Here is a 23,631-nt window from a genome sequence, read left to right as displayed (position 1 = left end):
TTTTATAAGTCTTAGTTGGAAGAAAAGTCCAACACCATGGTCACACAGACAGGCGTGATCAAATTCAATGGATCCTAAAACAAAATTAAGGGGCTGGAGAGATGTCTCAGTGGTTAAAAGCCCTCTCTGCTCTTCCGAGGAGCCACGTTAGGTTCCTAGCACCCAAGTCAGGTGGGGTGGCTCACAACCAGTAAAACTCCAGCACAACTTATTTGATGCCTTCTTCTGACCTCTGTAGACACCTACAGACATATGATTGAGGAGACACACACACAGACACAAACTAAATCATTAAAAAGCAATATATCCAGATGTGAGAAAAAAAATTGTAAGAGGAGAGCAGTAGGGAGATTGGAGACGTTTGGGTGTGAGAATGGCCAGTATGCATCTTGCACAAGTGTGAAATTGTCAATGAAGAATTTAATTAATAAAAAAAATTTGATGAAAAGAAACAAGTTGGTATAAAGAAAATTTGGAATGAGTGTGCATATGCTCCTGCAACCTGGGAAGCTAGATAGAAAAGGAAAACACTGAGGTGCATATTCAATTCTACTAGTGAGAAAAGGAGATATTTCCTTAGCTCAAATGCTGAGGCTAGGATTTCTTCAACACCTTCTTTTCTAGTATTGTAAAAGATTTATTTATTAATTTATTATGTATACAGTGTTCTGCCTGCAGGCCAGAAGAAGGGATCAGATCTCATTATAAATGCTTACAAGCCACCACATAGTTGCTGGGAATTGAACTCAGGACCTCTGGGAAGAGCAGCCAGCAGAACCACTCTTAACCTCTGAGCCATATCCCCAGCCCCCAACACCTGGTCTTAAAGTATGCTCATATCGTTAATCACTTCATGTGTGACTTCCCTTACATTTGGTGGAGCATTTATGATTCTCATAATATTGATTCTGATTAACAGCATTTACACCTTGATCAATATCTAAAGTACATAAAGGAAATTTACTGCATTTCTGACCAGGGCCCTCACCGAGGGTCAAGCAAATGCCCTGTCCCCTAGTCATGGTTGCATTTTTCTCCTTAGGCATGATGCTGCCATCTTTGACTTCAGCAGTGTACTTCTTTGTATTTCTGGGTCTGTGCACCTGGTGGTCCTGGTGCCGAACTTTTGACCCATTGCTGTTCGGCTGCCTCTGTGTCCTGCTGGCCATCTTCACTGCCGGGCACCTGATTGGACTTTATCTGTACCAGTTTCAGTTCTTCCAGGAAGCTGTCCCTCCCAATGACTACTATGCAAGGTAGGAGAGACCACCAATATGTCAGAAGAAGCTCGCATCTTTCTGCTAACCCTTGCAGCCTTTGTAGGGCCTTTGTTAAGTTGCCAGCTGGTGCACTAAGCAAAGATTTGGCACAGCGGGGAAGCAGTCTAGCAGTGTAGTTAGCAGTCTAGCAGTGACAACACAATCTAGAAGGAAAGGGACGGTGTTCTGGGATGAGGGTTGCTGCTGGCACTGGGGACGGGGGGGCTGCTCTTTGGATCCAAAATGGGGGCACAAAAACATTTTACAGCATCTAGCTAGACAGAGCTCTCACGGGCCAAATATAATGGCCAACTGAGCGTCAGAAGCAATAACAAATTGACTGTAAAAACACATAAAACTAAAAATACTAGAATCCAAGATCTTAGAGAAAGTGAAATACATAACTAGTTGCCTGAATTGAACATGACTATTAAGCCAACTCATTACTGTGGAAATGGGAATTAAAGAACTTAGAACTTACTCTGACTTTGGGGTAATATTCTAGATCATTCTCAGTTCAAAAGGGAAACTCCTCCCTACTGAACAGGAGCAACTGATAACAAGAAAAGGAATGAAAGGATAAGAAAGTCACTCTGTCGCTCCCAAATAAAGTATATGCTTCTAGCCACAGCCTGAATTCTTTCCTTACGTGTTATGGTGATGAAGACATTTGCTGTGTCGCCTCATGGGAGTCTCCAATTGCAAAAGGGAATTTAAGTTACAAAGTGCTCAGCCCCTTTCATCAATAGACCAATGTTGATATTCCCAACACAGGGAGACCTTGCCATTTCACACTGTGGTGCCATGCAGTGTTTGAGGCACATAGTGTCCAGCAATTAGACCTGACATCCAAACTACAAGCTCCTTAAAGCTCAGGAATAGTTCAAATCGCCCCAAATGAAAACAGCCAGAAAAACCCAGAATGTGGCTCCATATAGTCTCTCCTCAAATACCAGCATAAGTTTTATTTAAAATGAGCGTATTTCGAGTGTGGCAAGAACCATGCTGGTTTAGAGGAGAACTTGACACTCAGACACACTTGCCAACAGCAAGTCCCTCAGAGACATTGGGGCTACTCGAGGGACACAGTGATTCCTGGATATTATAGAAGTGTGACTAATTTCTTAATTTATTGCTAATTTCTTTATTTCTGAGTACACAGGAGGATGTCATCATTCTAGGAGCTACATTTAAGGATGAAGTGTTGTGATGAAAGTTCAGCATCACAAATTTTCTGTTGTAGTGGTTTACCAACAAATATTAGATTACACACACACACACACACACACACAAAGGATACAGGGAGAACACATATCATTTGTGTGGTCAGTATGGAGCTATCTGTCATCCTGTTTGCACTTTCATTGTTTATAAAAAATTCACAGTTCAAAGTTACAGAAAAGAAAAAGGCACAGACAAGTTATTTGAGGGCGTGACTGGGAAGAGCCAAAATTCCTGTTTCTGTTCTATGGCCCTGGCAAGCAGCTCATTGAGATGTGCAACCTGTATAGGAAAATGCCATGGATGGTATGACCATCTCAGCAACAGAGGTCTGCTGTCCTGCGGGTTTGGTGCATGGTGGAAATTATGAAGCAAAATGTGCAGGCCCGTTGATTGCTGTATAAAGAAAATGCTAGTTTGAGTTTGTGTCCCTAAGTACTAATACATGTTCACGCCTTTACTATTTACATTCAGTTAGATCAGAGTTGATAACACACACTCACATACGCGTGCATGCACACGCACATGCAAATGCAAACGCAAACATAGGCGCGCACACACACACACACACACACACACACACACACACACACACACAAGCATGTACACCGGCAAACCAGTTGGCTCAACTGATGGTATTAACCAGTAAACTTAGGAACTGTATTTCAGTTTAATAAGAGAAGTGTGTGATATAAGCAAATTGAAACTTAGGAGTTTCTTTAATGGTGCATACTGCATAATATTTGTTTTTGGGGGGGTGAATAAATGCTAAACTCCAGTAAAGACATTAGCAGTTGAACTAAATGAATACTTCAGTTTCTCTTAAGCATTTAATTTTTTGGTTTATTGAACATATATAAAAGTACTCTGTACCGTTGAAAGTGCTGGCTTTTTAGGCAGTGACTTAATTGGAAATGTAAACTTCCTCTGTGGGACAGTAGCTTTCTTCCTTCCTAGGTGAGGCTCTTTTCTGCCACCTAGAGGAGATGGTGGAAATAAAGATTACATATAACCATCACGAAAACACTTCTACAGTCCCGGAATCTGTAAAAGGTCACTTTGTGTTTTATGGGTCATAAATTCTGTCACAGTTATGTGGAGAAGTTCTCCCCTGGTAAAACAGCCAAGCCTAGATATAAAGAACTAACAGGAACATACTATAGTAAAACTTTGTGTCAGAGCACTAAATTTCAATTTTGTATTACTTAAATATTTCTTAAAATATTTTTCTTTTGAGCTTGTCCAACAATTTACAGTGTATTAGCCATATTAAACCACACATGGAGTAGAACAGGTGGTGGAATAAACTTGGCCCGTGGGCCATGCTTTGCTGTTTTGTGGCAAAATAGTGTCACAGGATACTGTTGTTGGTGATTAATATTTATTATTGATTTATCTTTTAGTTACGCATCAGTTATTCCTAAACCAGCTGTACACCCAAATCACCACACAGAGACTAGGGGTTACTTAATTAACCTAGAGCACAATACTGGGCAATAAGTACTCCATCCTAAACCTCCAAGACTGCATAGTTTCCTCCCAGTCAGATTTCCCACATTAACATTTGCATTTAGTCATACCTTAAGTCCAGTTCATCTCTTCTCCTGGTTCCTAGTCCTGCCCAGCTGATCTCCTTCTCCAATTCCTTCCACTCCCTTCCTTCTCCTCCCCTCCAGACCAGGATATCCGACCCTATTCTTTCCATTGCTCAGCATTGTGGCTGGTTGTTTTATTGACAATACAGAGAACAAATGGTGGCATGTTTACATCTATTTGAGACAGGTAATGCTTAGAATAAACATCACAATGCACTGATCCAATTGAACCCAGATAGTGGGGCAGAGAAATCAGCATTTGAATGAATAAGGGTAAATTGTATACATTCCACAAGAACATGATACCAACAGGGTACTATAATTGTTTTTGTTTAAACTGCCACAGAACTAAAAGTATACTTTATTACAGATACTTTGTAGTTAAATCTGTTACTCCCAACTTTTACAGCAATTAGCAACAGGTTAGACTGCTTCTCAGCAGATGAGAAGGACAAAGCACAGCAACAGTAAACTCCCCTGAAGTATAGTGTTTGTTCCCAACTTGAGGATCATGAGACATTGCATTGTATCCTTTGGATATTGAAATCTAATGTCTTTAAGACATTAGTCTTTCCCTAAGAGTCAATTAAATATATTACTGTTAACCCTAAAATTATAAGATATAAGTAGACAAAATCAAGCTAGACATAGCAATGATAGTTAGAATTCCATTTTCAAAAGAGTACTTTCTTTACTATTTATTTTAATGTTTTCAAATAATTACTAACAAAGTGTGTGTCATACCAATGACAAAAATTTCAATTACATTTTTTCCTGAAAATGAAGATGATTACTACCAAAATGTCCATTTGAAAGCTTAAAAGAACACAAAAAACCGCTTTCTGATTCAAGGACCTGCTTCTCTAAAAGCTGGATACAGGGATGGGGGTTCCAGTGGTTATAAAATACAGTAACAATACCTATAAAGGATGATGTCTATTGAATTGTTTGTCCATCTGTCTGTCTGTCTAGTCATTCTGTTCTTCCAGCTGGATGATCAGAACCATGCCTTCATTTCTCCATCATCTTTGTGAATATTCCACTCTTGGAAAGCACTTGGCACATTCTAGGTTTTCTTCCCCCCCCCCTTTTTTTTGTCTAGCTTTTATCCCAACCCCTAAACTTCCACTAGCTTGTTCACAGTCACTAGAAACTTTAGGCCCTTTTGCTGAAATTCCTGTTTTCATTGTGCCCCCCCTTCACCCTAAACTACAGTTGGAAATGGAAGAGTGGAGGCAACAGAAAAGATTCCTGGGCCACCCTCATGAAAATAACACCCTCTATTAAATGAACCCAGGACTTGTGCTGTTCTCTTTATCTGCTAGCTCCATAAATCATGATTAGAAAATGAATCATGCTTAATGAAGGGAAAGCTGATGTTTATTTCAGCATTAAAGCCATGTAAACAAAAGAAACAACAAATTCTGGAATGTCAACGCTGCTCAGACTTACTATGTGACAAACAAGAAAAAAAAAAGTGAAAGAACAAACATTTAAAAGTTCAGTGTCATGTGTGCTATTTATCCTATTGAAGCATGTTGTAAAGAAGGCAGCATGGACTCCAAAAATGAAGGAATGCTATGGGCTTCTCTACAAGGAGCCTGGACTTTTGCTTTGCTTAGAAGACTCAGGTTTTCTCAGCTGCAGCTGGCATCGCTGGGTATGCCTGGCATGCATTCCAGGGGTCTGAGGGCCAGTAAACTGAATCAGCAAATAAAGGCTCAGTGGCACCTCATTTTTCATTTTGGCAAAAACTTTATATGAAAAGAGGCCAGTGAGTGGAGAGAAAAAAAAAATCAATGTTAAGTATTTTATTTTAATGCTAGGGAATGTCGACTTTAAACAGAAGGCAGTTAGCAGGGTTTTTTTTTTGGCCCTTTGTGACAACAGTCAGTGTGTCCTGGAGCTAATCTATAGCATTGTTTCACTGGCAATTTGGCCGGGGATGCAATTGTTAGTAAACACTGGCATCCTTTTCAGTAGAATCTTCATGATTAAGTGACTTGGTCTACAGGTCCCAGGCAATGTTTGTATGTGTTCATCTCAAAGATGAACAGTTGGAACCAAAGGAAAGTGAATTATGATCTCCACAGGTAAATGGAAGTGTGAATGCTTGCATGTCAATGGAGCCTAAGCATGAGGACCCCTGAGTATGTCTGGACAACATGTAACAACTCTTCATCACATGGTATAGTGTAGACTCCAATCTCAGAGCAATGTGGTATCCTTTCAGCCATGATACCTGCAAATGCAGCTTCTAGTAAGGTTACAAGACCATTGTCTGAACTGCTTTCTCAGTCCAGTGACCTCATCTTCCAGACCTTAGACTTGGATTAAATGCTGTGGACTTGAATTTTTACCTTTTGCCTATGGAAGGCATTTCTCAGGAGAGGTTTCTCTTTACAGTTCTGTGGAGAAGATATCTTATGTCTTTTAGTTGGTCACACTGTGTAATTCATTCAACAGACCCCACAGCTATGACAGTGACTTAACCTTCTGTCCGTCAGTTCTCATCTCATTTAATCAAGGATTAAATGAGCTCTACGGTCTCAGCAATAAGACAGTAATAAGAGTATGATTCTAATGTGTTCATAGCTTAGAAATCTAGAACGTGGCCCGACTACTGCCTGGGAAGAGCAGCTGTCAGACCTGAGTGTATTCAGAGCTTTTTTGCCTTTTTTTATAAAATAGGCATGAAAATATAACCTCGATAGAGTCGGAGTATTGCATTAATAGAATAGCACATTTCAAGTGCATGACACTAAGTTTAAAAAAAAAAAAGCTTTAATGTTTACTGTTAAAATCAAACTCAGAGTGTGATCCCCACATCCAATTGCAACTTTGGGGTCCTGAACACATAAAGTTTGAGCACTTCATCCCTGGAAAGACTCTGCCTTCCATACTTATCCAACTGGCTCCTTTCGTTCCCCCATAGCCTACCTTGGCTATTTCCTTCTGAAACCTTCCATCCTCCTTTTGTGAGGAAAAAGTGTTGTCTTCTGAGCAGTTCCCCCTCTGAAACTTGTTTCCTGGCATTTGCTACAGTTGGTTATCATAAGCCTGGTTATCATCCCTGGTCCAGGTTCTAGGGGCTGTGAACCCCGGGTTCTGTAAGATTACACCCTGGGCTCCCAGCTCTTGCTTTGGCCATTTTTCTCTCAGTGACCTACTCCAACCCCTTGTATTTTGGCCCTTTACCTACCAGCAGAATGCAAAGCTTAGATTTCCTGAACACCAAACCCCAGTGGTAGCCATGATGGTTAAAGGCAATACATTGGGAAATGATTTTCTAAGAACCGTCACTGTCAATTTTAAAATACCTGCTGACCCCACCTCATATTTTATAGTTCATGTTTGCACGTTTCTGAACACTAAGACAGGTAAGAAAGTAAACAGTGATGACCTCTAAGTACAGTATTGGTAAATAGCAGGGTTTTTTCCATCTAAAATGATTTAAGATAGACATGGTGCATTCTTAGGAGCCCAGCACTCAGGATACTAAGCAGGAAAATTGTGAACTGAAGGCACAGTGTATGCAAAAATTTAACAGTATTTGTAATAGTCATCGCTCTTTTGCATTGCTGGATTGACATTTCTTGTTCATATATTGGATAATGGTAACCTCACAAAGCGGAATGAAAATGTTAACCCCATGACATGACTTGAGAATTATTTTCTCTTCTTTGCTAATTAGCGTTGAATTTGGATTTGAGGTTTTCTTTATTGGGTGGATTATTTTTAACCAAAGAAAAGTACCAATTTCCGTTACGGCTGTGTAAGACTTCTGGAGTTTTGGTAGTATGTGTCTTTCAAGGCATATTCATCTTTGGGGATATTTTCAAATTTGTCAGTATGTTAGTGTGGGGTCCTGACGTAAGGGCAGCAGACCTGACTCACCACTTGCAACCTTCCTAGTCACTGGGCCTCAAAGCTGCCACGCACTCTAGCAGTAACACTGGGGCCTCACCGGGTGGTTATGAGACACTCGTACAGCTTCTTGTGGAAAAACACCTCGCATGCTTGCTGTCGATCTTCTCTTCCGGTTTGCACATTATGGATTATCAACTCTCAAGGACTTGTAAATGTGGCACTTAAGTTCATGCTGACATTTTGTCCAGTTAAGAGAAATTTCATCTGTAACAGAAAGGCCTACCAACCCCGCCTCTTGTCTGGTTCTCCCTAGAAGATGCAAGAATTACTATCACTCCAAATAGCACAAGAGCAAGAAAGATGATATGGTTCCCTGGAGTACAGCTTCTCACTCATTTCTCACATTTTCCCCAATGGTGAGATGCATGCAGGCAAAGGAAAGAGGCCACAGATTTAGGATACTCACCAAGTGTAAACATTCTCTTGTGAATCCTAGATGTGACAACAACGAAATAATGTCTATAACTGTTACAGCGAAGACATTTCCAGACAGCCTCAATTTGTTCATAGTATTTGCCGAACTGAATATGCGACATTTCTGCCTGGTACAAAATCGTCCCTTGGAGAGACTGCTATCATAAAGCAGTGTTCCGCAAATATAGCATAAAACTTGATTTCAGCAGGTTGGGGAAGAGCGAAGATGTGTATGCGCCTTTAAAAACTTCAAAGGAATGATGCAGAGCCTGGGGACTCAGTGTAAAGTTTGTCCAAGCTTGCAAAAACAGTGTAGTGTGAAATCTGTCAGATTAACCTTTTCTCTCACACGCATGGAAACATGTTTAAAGTTTAAGTAAGAGACTAATGAAAAAGGAAGGGTAAGTCTTGGCTGTGTTTTCTGTATGATGCAATACAGGGCAATGGGGAGGGGAGGACGTGGAGGCCGAAGTACCAAAAATTCAAGTGTGAAAGGCAGAGCTGAACTTGGATGGATGGGATGCCATGGGACTTTTTTCTGGTAAGATTCCTTAAAAGTGTTTCCAATCTGGTTCTGACTGAGCCGTTTGCCTAAACTGGAAGAAATTTTATAGATGGTTGGAAGCATACATGTTGCCTTCTGTGAATGTCTGAGTAGCCACTGTTTTTCCCTGACACTGGAACCTTGATTTCATTCATAATTACAGTTTAATTCTGTGGCGCACAACAGCAATTTAATATTTGGCCTTCTGTGTGTACCACAGAATTTTGGATTGAGGAGGCTTTGACCCCCGTCTACCCTCACTGGTTCTAAAGCCTCCTTGCTGCTTCTAATATTCTGAGAGGAAGGCCTTGTGCCCTCTGGTGACAAGTGATAGTCCCTGCCACTTGCTCCCTTGCCACTCATTCTGGCACTTCAAAGGTGAAAGAGTATGCAGCCTGGCTCAGAAAGGTGGGTGCAGCTGATAGAATTCCTGGGGCTTCTGCTTTGTGCTGGGAGGAATCCTGAGTCCCAAGCCCATCCCTGCTCTAGACTTGGATAACTGTCTCTGAAGGGTGCAGAGGCCACACCTTGCCACAGCATCAGTTCTCAGGTTCCTTGTCTGTCCCTGAAACGGAGCACCCTCTCTGTGTCCCTTTCTTTCCTCTCCACATGGGAAGCTGTAGGCCATTTCTGTGCAGAATATTTACTCGCTTAATGTAGGAAATGGACATACATATCCTAAAGGGATGACAGTTCTCTGTCATCAGGCAACAGCACACAAGGGTACATTTGGCTGAAATCTGTCCTCAGCTTCGAGCACTCTCAGTGGCTCTTTGCCCTTTCCTTGATTGTATTGCCAAGATGAAAGAAATATATTTCAGTGAACAGCCTGATATCAACCATAAGGCATAATTACAGCGCTCATATTTCTGCACACTATCCCAGACTTCCCACAGAGTGCCACATCTCAGCATTTCTGGGAACACACATATGAAGACACATGTAATTCCTCTGTGAGGAAGTATAGTTCAAATTCACCTTAAGTGGAACCCATAAAGACTCTTGTTTGCCAGTGCCAGCATAAGCCAAACTGATGTCATACCTCATAGCAGTAACAGTTTGGACAGCAGTAGCTAGGATTTTTGGAGCACATAATTCTATGCCATATCCCGTGGCTTTACTCTCTCTGTATGACATCATATAATCTAGAAATTACCAATCAAGAATGCAGATTAACAACAGATGAACTGTAGTTTTTGTTTGTTTTCATGATCTGCTCTCTAGTCCCCCTTGTTTTTCTCAATGTAGGATGTGACCTTGAGAAAGCCATGTCTTGGCAAGAAAACTAGGGAGGCATATTAGGTAGAGTTTGGAGGGGCAAGGTAGATGTCAGTGACAGTTTGTGTGCCTTTCAGCTCCTAAGCACAATTTAAAGCACATTGATAACCCTTAAAGTCAGCCATCTGCTAAGCATGGCAAGGTCTTAGGTGCCTGCCAGAGAACAGATTTCTATTCCCTGTCGAGATTCAGCACTGCACATCCCAGCAACAATCAGAAGAAAAGGGTCATAGCCAGGGCACTTAGGAGAGTGAGTCCAGAGAGCACAGACTGGCTGGAAGGGACTCCTGCACCGTGAGGAATTGTGAATAAAGTGCCTAAGTGGGAAAACCACCACAGACCATTGGTGAAATCAGAAGGTCGCTTTTCAATTCCAGGTGGGAGAAATGGAAATGACCCCAAGAGACTGGGTCCATTTGTGTCAGTTTCTAATATTGGAGTGAGCAAATGATATTTACAATGGAAACTAATACAAAGACTCCCGCTGGCTCCCTGAAGCAGAGCATTTTTGAACACGCCATGGGAAAGAATTGAGCTTCAGTGAAAATTACTAGAATGTGAATGATCTGTGGAATGACTGGGTTAGGAGTTTCACTGTGTAGCTAAATTTAGCCACAGGCACACTGCCAGCATAACATTATGTTAATACTTTAATGAAATGAAGGCATAAAGAATGCGAGAAATATGGAGAACAGATATCTGGAAGCTTTCTCTGGCTTTACAGTTACATCTATTTTGTGTTTGATGACATGCACCTTAGCGGCTTCTTGCTCAGTATCCTAAACCTGGAATGTTCGTTTCTCATCCTGTCTTCCATCTCCTCACCAAAGTCCAGGGGTCCTTTGGGTAGCCTCGGACCTAGGGAAGCTTTTTAGTTCATCTGAGATTCTATATAGCACAAACTCTGGTTAGCTGCTTACACACAAGCGAGATTCACAGGTCTGTCTGGAAGCTGAGGATCCCACGTTGAAGGGACTGCAGGGTTGGCAGAGGGTGAGTGCGGTGTTTGCGTTCACAGGTGGCTGACTTCTTATGGTGTCCTCCCATGGCAGAGGGGTCAGGGGGCCTCAAGGGCCTCTTTTACAAGGCCAGTGAGGACACTTGTAAGAATAGGTGAACTGAAATGAAAACATTACTAAGAGCTTTACAGAAAAAAATGAGAGAGAAGGTAGACCCCAGGACATTGAGATTTAATAAAGTAGGAAAATAAAGTTCTCAGTGTCAGCTTGAGTGGGCTGCCAAGGCCTGCTTAACTAGGGACATTTTATTAGACTATGGCTGAAGACTATAATAATGTCATTAGCCAGCCAATTAGACACTCCACACACACAATGTACAATCTCCTGGTAGAGCCAGAGAGACACTCATGTTCCATTTTCCTATTGATGTGATTGAAGCTCCCTTTATCCATCTCACTGGTTGGTATCTATACCTCTGACCCAAGTACCTTGGGTGTAGTTGATTACACTAAACTCTGCTCCACTGGACTAACCAGAAGCATTCAAAGGTGTCTGTACTCAATTCCTTGTCTACAGGCTGGCCTGCTGTCTCTTTCTTGAAATGGGTGGAGGCTTTCTTCGAAGCCACTTTTGCTTGAAATTGAGTTTGTCATAATTAGCTGCACTAGAAGCAAAAGATATAGAGGGACAGTAATACCTTGCATGGGTTCCTTGAGGGATTTGTGGGCGCAGCAGGCCCAGAGCCTTGTCCATCACCTCTCTTTAGCTTGGTTCTCATGCCAGCTACAAGCCCTCATTCATCTTCCTTGGTGCTACAGAATATATTCAAATGGAACTTCTTACATACATATGGTTAAGTACATGCAATAACCCTAGGCATTGTTTATGAATATACAATAATCACATATGCAACCATTACTTTAAAATACTCATGTAACAAAAATAAGGTAAATGTCGACGAGGATGATATATCAACCTCCCAACCTCAGTGTGATGTCCAGGAGGAAGAAGAAAGAGGGAGAGATGACAAGAGGTAATGGCAAGAGGTAGCTATGTCCCTTTGTTTCTTTCTTTTTCTTATTGTTGCCAGCAGAATCAGCTGTGGCAAGAGCTAGTATCGGTTTAGTCAGGACAGTGTGAAGCTATATGTGCGTCTGCCAACACACACGGACCCTGTTGTCACATTCACCTTAAACTTTAAATCCTTTCACTGTGATGTCTGTTTAGCTGCAGACATGGTTGGCAAGCTCTTTGGAGTCTTCAGTTACTTGGGCAGATTGTTGCATTCCAACACTCACTGGCTGCTCTTAAATGCTTCTTCCTTTCCTCTGTCTCTCCCCACAACACTGTTTTTGATGCTGGGTAACTACAACTTCAGCGAGCCGTACAGAAAGACTAAACTTGGCTCAAGGGAAAATTATCCCCTCAGTTTTCTCCAGAATAATATGCCATCCTGTGCCTTATGTGTTCCACAATTCTGGGTAGCAGATGGCATTCCTATGCCATTACCAGCATGTTAGAAGAAATTCAGAGGCATGGATAAAGATTCTCTCAAATCTCTCACTTTTGAGTAGACAGTTTAAGGACTCATAACAGTTATGGAAAGAACAAAGAGCTTTTGCAGTAGTTTCATTAGAAATCTCTAAAATGTGAAATAATTCAAACCTATTTATATGGCCAAACATTCCTTCCTTTTCAAAGTTAAGTAATCTGAAAATTAAGCGTTACTTTAAATAAACACACACACACACACACACACACACACACACACATCCTAAGACATTAAATTATCAGGGCCTTTTCTATCTTAAAAACAAAGTTTCAGGGGCTACAGATGGTTCAGTGACTAAGAGCATGTGCTGTTCTTGTTTAATTTTAATTTGTTTAAGTTTAATTTGCAGCATCATGTCTAGAGGTTCACAACACCTCTATCTCCAGCTGCAGGGGAACCAGTGCCCTCTTCTGGCCTCGGGACATTGCAGTGATGTGCACAGACTTAAACAGAGATATACACAAGTGTAATTAAAAATAAAATAATAAATATTTTTGGAAAAAGAAACAAAAGTTTTAGAGAGCTGGTGTGATTTTTTTTTTTTATACAAAGGCTGTTCCTGTTTGAGTAACTCTGTCATTGAATAAATGTTTCTGAGCTCACAACCTAACTGCTTTTGGAATTCTAATAAGTTATACCATCCTTAAGTTCTTCTACTATTAAGATACAATCTCTGTATTTTTTTTAAATGGTTCATTTCACATCTGAAAGCATTCACAGATTTTTCAAGGTAGCTAATTTCAGAAGACTTTTAAAGCACTAACTTATCTGGATTTAGATATAAATATTAGTTCCCAAGTTCAATTTGTGAATATAAGTTTAATCCAAACTTATCAGGCTCACAGTTGCTAGCTGTCTCTTAGCTTATATAATATTTCTTCTAGAAGTCAAAAGGTAGACAAGCATTGGCCACTAAGCCGGCCTCGCTCATGATGCCAAATAGGCCTACAGGAAACAAGGAGAAGATACCTGAAATTGCTTACAGATTCTCTCCATCTTTTCTACAAGAGCTGGTTTGTTAGATAAGCAGCCCCTGATCTTCTCCTGTTTCAAGGGGGTTCTTAGGATGAGGAGTATCTTAGTTACATTGCTGCGAATGACTAAAGCAAGTAAGAGAAGAAATAATTTATTTGCAGCTTACAGTTTCAGAGGGTGAGTCCATGACCATCATGATTGGAACATGGCAGTAGGCAGGCAGGCATGTTGTTGGACAGTTGCTAGGTGCTCTTGAGACACCACCACCAGGCAGAGGAAGCATGAGGACATAGGCTGGGCTCTTGAAACCTCAGGCCTGCCACTAGTGACACACCTCCTCTAACGATATCACACTTTCTAATTTTTCCTAAATGGTTCCACCAATTTGGGGACCAAGTACAAACATATGAGCCTATGAGGGACATTCTCATTCAAACCAACACAAGTAGAAAAAAAGCAGTTGAGTGCTTTGGTGTGCCAGAATTCCCAGTGAAAGCTTCTAGAACTAGCTGTCTGAACACAGTCTTGGACAACACACAAAAGGGAATTTTACTTAGTGTGTCTCAATATTAATTGTCTCTCCACTGAAAAATGAATCTTAATGGCCACTATTGATTATATCCTGGTCATTTTTAAAAGCCTTGATTATATCAGGAATTAAAATCCTGATCACATGGAATGATGCCACTGCAGGTGAAGGATGGAGAGGAAAGCACTAGTAAGAGACTTCCAAACCCAGCCTGACTGGGAGTTGCGTGTGTATTCTCCAAGTCTCTGCTGTTTACAGTGGCAGATGAACACTGACCCATGTGTTCAAAACAGTTTTCAACAAGCTAAACATGAACATATAGGAAAACGTGTAAGATTACATGACAGTGTGGGATCTCTGGTGTCGGTGTAATGTCCTAATATGCAGTGGGTTTTTTTTTTTTTTGTCCTGACCCTTTAGCTATGTTTTACAAATTGTTGTTGGAAAGGCTTCACCAACAGTTGATAGAAACAGATGCAGAGACCCACAGCTAAACATTAGGCAGAGCTTTGGGGGAAGAAGGATTGTAGGAGCCAAAGGGGTCAAGGACAGCACAAGAAAACCTAAAGAATCAACTAACCTGGGCCCATAGAGGCTCACAGACACTGAACTGGCAAACCAGGGAGCCTGCCTGGGACTGACCTAAGCCTTCTGCATGTATGTGACCATTGTGTAGCTTGGTCTTCTTGTGGGACTCCTGACAGCAGCAGCAGAGGCTGTCTCTGACTCTGTTGCCTGCCTTTGGGAACCTTTCCCCCAACTGGCCTCCCCTTTTCTGATATCCATGGGAGGCCTCTCCTTTTCTGAAGAGAAATGAAGGAAGAGTAGATGGGGAGGGCAGAACTGGAATGAAAGGAGGAAGGGGAAACTGTGGTCAAGATGTAAACTTAATTAATAAACAATAGTAATAATAATGATGATAAATAATAATAAAATAATTCTCCAAGGAACTTTCAGAAGTGTATGCCGACTACATCTGATTCTCACAGTAGAGCTTCAGGACTAGTTGCTGGTCTCATTTGCTAGATGAGAAAGCTGAGGCTTCAAAAGACAAAAGGCCATCTTCCAGATCAGATTATTGTGAGCACGGGAAGGCTTTTAATCCATACCTGAATTTCTATTCTTTCCACTCTACTCTATAGCTTCACATTTTTTCACATTTATTGTGAGTTGATGCAGTCAGATATAAGAGGCATGCTTTTAAATCAAATTATTAAGTAAAATATGTGCCCACTTGACTCCTCATCATCCTTTAAAAATAAAACCTGTCTTTTGTTGCTATTGCACTTTGGTATTAGATGAGGGAAAATGGGCAGGAAATGGAAAAAAAAAGAAAATCTGTAACTTCTTAAGTGGGTAGTTGTTCTTCCACATAATTTGTTCTACAATCTTTTTCTTAGGTGTGAATGAAAAATGGAATTCACGGGGTTATCAGTGGCAGCTGTCATAGTGCTAGCTTTATACCTCTCAACGTAATTATATCAATACAAAGGCTGTACGCCTTCTGAGTGGGAATGAAGTGGTTGATTGCAAAGCTGATGGCTCAGGTTTTAGAGGACTGGAGAAAGGTTTCTAACTTAAAGCAGCAAGGTGAAGGCCGGAGACAACCCCCCAGCTGCGTCTCTCTCAAGCAAACGACGGAAGAGGAAACCCATACCTAGTGACTGGTCACCACGTGTAGAGCATGGTGTTGGAGACGTACCCCTGAGCATGTGTAATTCAGGTCATGCTACATGTTTTGCAAGTGATACTTAACACTGGTAAACAGGAATGTCTGTGGACCAAGGATTTGGCATTTGAATGATCAAACTTTGTTCTAGGTCCCTTTTAAAAAAAAAGGAAAAGATGTTAGGATGAAAATAGCCATGGCAGAGAATGCTAGATATCAGACAGTGCGAGATGGGGCATTCTGTTCACATGTTCAGCAAATGGAGCACCGGAGTCCTCCGCTCTGAGTTGGTCTCTGTCCTGCTGCCTGGATGTGGTGCTGTTGTCTCTCCCCCACTGTTTCTCTCCCTCTTCCTCCACCCAGTTTCCGTTGATTTCAACCGAAAGATGGGAGGTTGAAATGAGGATATTAATACAACATGTTTTCATTGGAGGGTTATTTGCCTCAAAATAATCATTTCATGCTAGCTCGAGAGAGTGTTCTTCCTGGCTTCATTCGAGGATTTAACACTTGCCTTAGATTTTTATCAGCCTGTTACACCCTTGCCCAATCTAGTGAGCTAATGCTCACTTAATTAAATAATATGGCTTCCCATGAGAGACTAGGTCATAAAGAGCCCTGGACTCTTAGAAGAAAAAAAGCTAAATTAAAAGTGTAGTGTCTTACATTCACACACACCGGCATGGCTCCTCTTAACACACACACATACACACCACACTCGAACATGCATGCACACATAAGCGTGTGCATACATGAATGCACACACACATGCGTGTACTCATGCAATGTTAGGTATTGCTGGTGGGGTAGATGGCTCAGCAGTTAGGAGCACTGGCTGCTCTTTCAGAGGACCCGGGTTCAATTCCTGGCCCCAAATGGCAGCTCACAACTGTCTGTCACTGCAGATCCAGGGCTTCTGACACTCTCACACAGACATAACATGCAGGCAAAACACCAGTGCACATAATTAAAAAAAAAAAAGGTACAGCCACTTTGGAGAACTGTACTATTGCTCCTCAAAGGGGCAAAACCAGCATCTCCATGCAATCTAGTGGTTCCACTTCAAGTTTGTAACTTAACAGAAATCAAATTATCTGAATCTTGACGAAATGCAGCCATACAGAGCAAAAGTAGGATGGTGGCTACCAGGAACTGGGGAGGAGACCATGGGCAATTGCTGACTGGCTGAAGTTTCAGACTCGCATGATGAGACGCAGCCCTGGGCATTAACTGCACAAGAATATTAATAAATGCGTGCTTCCGACAGCGTCTGTAAACACAATTAATGTGGGATGTATGATAGTGTTTTTCACAGTTACTTTTGTACTTTTGTAATGTGGGGGTGGGTTCAGCACAGCATGTTTCTTACTTGTGTCTCGGCCCGTGGTGGCGGAACAGATGCCTGAGTGAGCCTGAGATCAGGGGGCCGCTCGTATATAAATCTGCCGACACACGTGCAAGTGGAGACAAACATCCTGCCAGGTCACCATCAACGTATTATCAGGTGCAAGAGCAGCTCAGAGGGAGAGCGGGAAGACAGCCGCTCTGTGGGATAAGGAGACGTCGGCGGTGAGGCCTTGCAGAGCATGAGGACCACCTGCAAGGATGCTGGGGCCTAGGGAGGAAGGCCGATCCGAAGGATGTGATGAGAGAGACAGCTTGTTGTCGTGATGCCTCCTGCATCACAAAGAGGGAATGAGTCCTGTAGATAGTGATCCACACATGAAGCTCCGAGGAACAAGCCACCTCCAATTCATAGCACCCAGCTCAGATATACTTAAGCAATGATGACTCTTGACATGCATTTACTTACTGATTTATTCAGATGGTGGAGTGTAAGACTGTTGTTTGCAGCCGGAAAAGCAGTAGATATGTGATACAAGATGCATGTTAGATAAATGACAGTGGGCTCTTTGATAGCCATGTTATACATTTATTTTGCTTTTTTTTTTATTTTTCAAACAAAGATGATGAAAGTCATGGAAGTGGAGCCTTGGTGATACTTCTCTGAATACTACTGTGGGAGTCCTCAACCACCTTTCCTCCTTCCTTTCCTTCCTTTCTTTTTCAAAAGAAGAAACATTACCATCCCTTAGTCTCTACTCCTTCCACAACCATCATCACTTCTGTGTTGTAACTTAGCCTTAAGTGTCTTCATTCAGTTAAATATGTTTGCACACAAAACCTTCTTTACACAAGGACCACCCTGAAGACAAGATGACAAGAAATTAGAATTTGACTGGCTAGAAAAACAGGGCCCACAAACTGAAATTCAGATTCTTACTACAAATGAAATTGTTCTGTGACATGATGAAACTTTACTAGGGAGACACCAGCAGTCCAAGCGGTGTCAGGATAGGATTAGGCTCAGTAACACCCAGTGACATATCAGTAGTGAGATGGAGTCTTTGGTCTCACACTGTCGTCTCTGGCTTCCCACCCCCACCTCAAACCCTGTCAAAATCGTACAAATTTCCTCAGGATCTCTTCTCTCCAACCTCCCCATCTTGTCTCTTATGGATGAACCGCCCCAGCAATACAGGTTCTTCCTCATAGACTTCCCCACCGCCTACCCTTGACACTCAGACACAGAAAGGACTTACAGCCCTCATTGAGCAGTTTCATAAGAGAAGAATGTGTGATGTTTGGTGACCTCACGCCTGAATGGAACATGCTAGAATAAAAGATAGAACATGTGCTGGACATGTTGTTGCATGAGGCAGGGCTATTTCTGTCTTCAAAGCCAGTCTATATTGGTAGTTCCAGGCCATCCAAAGCTATATAGTGAGAGAGAGTGAGAGAGAAGGAAAAGGCAGTGGAGAAGGAAGAGAAGGAGGAGTAAGAGGAGGAGGAGGAGCAGGAGCATGAGGAGGAGAGGAGGACAGAAGGAAGCTGGTTGGGAATTTCTTTTAGAAACAGTAAAATCAGGGGGCTGGAGAGATAGTTCAGTGGTTAAGAGCACTGGCTGCTCTTGTAGAGGATCCTACTTGAATATCCAGCTTCCAGGGCCCACAACTGGCTGTAACTTCAATCCCAGGGATCTGACTTCCTCTTTTGGTCTTCCTGGGTACAAGACATGCATATAGTGTGCAGACATAGATGTAGGCAGAACACCCATTTGCAGCAAATAAACAGATGTTCAAAAGAGTCATTGCAAACAATGGGAAGGCGTGAGCTCACCCACGCGGGAAAGCTAATCACTGATTTATATCTTTGTAAAAGAAAACTGCACAGCAAAATGGATTTTGTAATATGTCACATTTTCAACACTTCCTAAGAAATCATATTTTGCACACTTTCCCATTATGTAATCAGGGACATAGTAGAAATTAGCATTAGAAATAAATCACTTCACATTTTAACAAGTACCATAAAGTCCTCTTTCAAACCAAGTCATTAATGACCAAGCTTTGAAAAACTCCAATTGCCCATTTGACAGAGATAAATTTCATAGAAACCCTACCATATATGTGACTTTTGTGTATGATCTGTAGAACTCTAACCAAGTTCAATATTTGCTTCCATAATATTGTCATTCGTGCCAAGTCTGACCTGAAATGAAGTGATTGCTCAATTAGCTGGCCTCACTAGCATATTATTACATATTTGGAATTTCAATAAGTCCATGAATTTGATAGGGCTAATTTTCAACTGACTATATGAATTTTTTAAAGTTGGGTTAAGATTTAGTGCACTCTGCATTTTGAACCAACATGGAGATCCTGTGACTAATGCTGGTGTCAAATTCACATACATGCTCGCATGTGACAAAGGTAGGCTCTAAGCAACAAAGGCATATCTTGGGAAACTGTATTTTCAATTCCTAAAACTCCATCCTCCCTTCCTCCCTTCTTCCCTTCCTTCCTTTCTTCGCCCCCTTTAAAGTTTTGTTTTACATGTACAGGTATTTTTACTGCATGTATGTGGGTGTGCCCATGGAGGCCAGAAGAGGACAATGAATGTCCTGGAACTGGAGTTACAAAGGGTTGGGAGCTGTCATCTGGATGTTAGGAATTGAGCCTAGGTCCTCTGGAAGATGACCAGTGCTCCTATCTGCTGGGTTATCTCTCCAGTTCCCTCCCTTTCTTTTTTAGGAGGAACGTTGCCACCCTTTAGTGTCCACTCCAATTATAACTGTGATTCCCTAATTCTTGGTGTCCTTGGTTCAGTTAAATATGCCTGCACATAAACCCATTTCTCTACTGGGCATATCCTGAAGGCAGGATGACAAGATACATTCCCTGTTCGGAAGAACTTAAAATTTAACTGGCAGAGAAACAAGCCAACACAGTAACGGTAATAAAAATTCAAATTATGATACCAATAAAATAGTTGCGAAGCATAAGGAAAATAGCGCTTTGGAGACATGCGAAGCCCTATGGGTCCCAAGGAGACAGACAATGAGGCTGGGTAATATCAAGTCGTAAGATGGAGTCTTTGACCTAACTTCATCATTTCTGAGCCTCTCCCCAGCTCAACCTCTCAACCTGGCACAATCCTAACGGCTCCTTAGATTTATTTTCTCCCTCCCACTAGCTAACCTATAACTGTTCACGTATGTTATATGTCTCAGATATGTATTATGCAATTGTGTAGCTACGTATCTATTCTTGAATGTGTTAACTGGTCACAGTTGACTACAGCTGTCCACATTTCTTTGTTTTTGAATAGGTTGTTTGGGATCAAATCCGTTATCCAAACGGACTGCTCCAGCACCTGGAAGATCATAGTAAACCCAGAACTGTCCTGGTATCACCATGCCAACCCCATCCTCCTGCTGGTGATGTACTACACCTTGGCCACGCTGATCCGCATCTGGTTGCAAGAGCCTCTTGTAAGGATCTAGAAACATTTCCTAATCGTATCTGCAAAGTACCTAGAATCTCGGGGAGACATCGTTGTCACTGCCGTCTGTCCACTTAATACTCATTTCAGCAAAGGGTTGTGTTTTACACACACTGGTGTAATTCTACAAGTACTGAGTGACTGTAAGTCCTATCCGAACAGAGGCCAGCTCCCCGTCCTCACCAGTGTGTCCTCACAAGTGGCAGTTGATAACAATAATGAAAGATTAGGTTTTATTTGCTGTTCACTAAAGTAACAGGCAGTATGCTGGCTATTTTTCTATGTCCTTCTTTCCACCCATTAAATAACTAAAACATGAGCACTGTGCTTCTCTCATAGCACAGTAAGGGAAATGAAACATGGGAGATAAGTGTTCAGATGTCACACACTCACTGAATGGTATAGATTGGACTCAAGTCCATTAGTCTTAGAGACTATACGAGCCTGCACACCAGTGTTCTCTGACACCCAGGCCTCTGAGGATGAAAGCCGTCATAGAAGTTTAGCTCCCACTGGTTGGTACCCATGGTTTCCACTGTGAGGCATGAGGATTGGGACATTCCCCTTAAGCATGGCCCTCTAGCTTGTCCACTATAGGAATACTAACCAAGGACATGGAGCTTTGGACAGGAAGATCAGTGCTTGTGCGGTTTCCCTTTCTTCTGGGTTCTCTGTCTTCTCGTGTCTCCTAGATGGATGGATAATCTGTTGTAAGGCAGGGGATCTCTGCACAGAAGAGATGCCTTTCTCCTTTCCACCTGCAGGGGGCACTGTTCATGTGTGCTGAACCGAGGCCAAGATGCAAACTCCTTGGAATTGCTACTAGTCTTGGGCCTGGGAGCAGTTTACACTTTTCTCTTTCCTGCTTTCATTCTCACTGAATGTGCTAGAACTACATAGTACCAGTTTCAGGAGACACATCTTAAAGGTCGAGTGTGTAATGTACTAATTTACGGGCCAATATGAAGTAAGACAACAGTAGACAAGGCCCATACTCATTGAAGCTATACATTCTACAAGGGGAAAGGAAACAGCTCCCACAAAGTAAATGTAATTCAAATTAAACGGTGTCTGTGAAACTGGGTGAGGCACGTGCTTCCTTCTATCCCTGGCAGAACCACCACCTGCAGAAAGAAATGAGAATCTGTCTCCCTGATGCATGGAACTCTGCTGTCCTGTCACGTACAGAGTGGCAGTAATGAAGACTAGGGTCTCAGATCTCATCCTTGTTAATTCCATTTGTGTGGATGTCTTCCTGTTGGGGCACAAGTGATGGATCCAGAGAAACAAATTATTTTATGAGGTCAGAAGGAAAGAATCATCTTGTTACACCTTTCTCCAATTCCTTTTTTAAGATGGACCATACTAATAAAATCCTTTAAGATTTTGTATTATGTTAGTTTCTTCCACAAACACATGAGTATGTGTATATGGATATATACACATCATCTATAACATTTTTATGTTAACACTTAAATCGTTTGAAGGGAACTACTTCTGAACAATGTCATGTATGTTACAGAAATTAAGACCTTCCAGCTATTAAGAAATCCCAGTGTGCTTAGCTGTTCCCATGACATTCCATGTAGCCACCAAGGAAATGCAGTAGCTTGGTGACAGCCTGTGCTTTCCTCAGGTTTGTGTGATACTCTGGTGTTAACATCAGGGACCATCTCTGGATCTGGGAAGGTAGAGAAAGCTGGAAAGGCAATCCGAGCTATAGGCTCTGCGGGCAACATCAGCATTCAAGCCAGCGTCTGCAGGGGCAAGTGGAACATGGCCCTTAGAACAAGCACCAAACATTTCAATCTGCAATTTCTATGGGCCAAGGCAGAAAAGTTTCTTATTGAGGTGATGTGAGAAGACAAGAGGTTAATCGCACCATAGTTTCAGAAGCTCTGGCTCATTCGGTGAAGAGTGCCAGCTATCAAATGTGATAAGCTATCAAATGCTGAGGTGAAGGTCTATCAAACATGGAATGGGGGGTGGGTAGGAAGAGGAAGGGAGAGTGTATCAAGAGTTAAATACCAGAAGGATGCTGCTCATCCAGCAATAGGGTTAGGTCTCAAAGAACCCATCATTCATAAATTGAAGATACTCTTTAGTCAAGAATGCATTTACAATGCATTAATAACCTATGATAACCTACTTTGGACATATGCAGAACACTCACCCTGCAGTTTCCAAAGCCACATATTGTAAGGACTACTCATAGTAGTGTGGAATATTATGTGCCACTAATCATAGTACATTGAATGTTAAAACAAAACAAAACAGAATATCTGTGAGTGTTCACCTTTAACAGTGGGTTACTGTAAGTTAGAGCGCCATTTGTACGGAATGCATTAGCATTTCCAATCATCGTGAAGTGAAAAATGACTAGGTTGGCTCCTCATAACTTGGGACTATGTCTATGTGGCTGTTGCCTGGCCTCTGAGAGGTAGGATCCTTCCTTTGGGTACTCTGCAGCACACTGGCGCTAAGACTGGGCAGTGAGGCCAAATCCACACGTCACTCTGACTAGCTCTCTTTTTAAGGGAACACTTTTGTTGGAAAGGCATCCAAGTCCACTCAGGGCATTCTGTTCTTTGTCACCCTGTGACAGCTCCAGACGAATCTGTCTTTACTAACTATCATCTTGCTGGGCATTGTGACACACGTCTGTGCTCCTACACTCCAGCACTCTGGAGGCTGAGTCCGGAGAACTGTGACTTTAAGGCCAGCCTGGGCTACATAACAAAATCCTGGCTTAAGAAGGAGCTTTAATGAAAGACTCACCAGAGAGTGGCTTCCACTCTTAACTGTGTGCTTTTTCAGAAGGGCTTGCCCTAAGAACCAGAGATAGGGCTATTTTCTGGTGC

The 23,631-nt window shown here is 42.0% G+C and overlaps 1 protein-coding gene across 3 annotated transcripts in view; it reads left to right on the top strand.

Moving 5' to 3' along the window:
- Piezo2 (piezo type mechanosensitive ion channel component 2) overlaps window positions 1-23,631 on the top strand; it is a 348,488-nt gene that overhangs the window by 226,732 nt on the left and 98,125 nt on the right. For all 3 annotated transcript variants that reach the window (XM_055622927.1, XM_055622925.1, XM_055622924.1), the window contains exons 7-8: window positions 1,043-1,256; window positions 20,597-20,759. In XM_055622927.1, the coding sequence (XP_055478902.1) occupies window positions 1,043-1,256; window positions 20,597-20,759 (377 nt within the window). The remainder of the gene's footprint in view (window positions 1-1,042; window positions 1,257-20,596; window positions 20,760-23,631) is intronic.

This window comes from Psammomys obesus, unplaced genomic scaffold (assembly GCF_907164565.1).
Source record: "Psammomys obesus unplaced genomic scaffold, mPsaObe1.curated_primary_1811, whole genome shotgun sequence".
In the NCBI taxonomy this organism is placed as follows: domain Eukaryota; kingdom Metazoa; phylum Chordata; class Mammalia; order Rodentia; family Muridae; genus Psammomys; species Psammomys obesus.
Note: the sequence above shows the minus strand (reverse complement) of the source record. Positions and strands in the feature narration are given on the sequence as shown.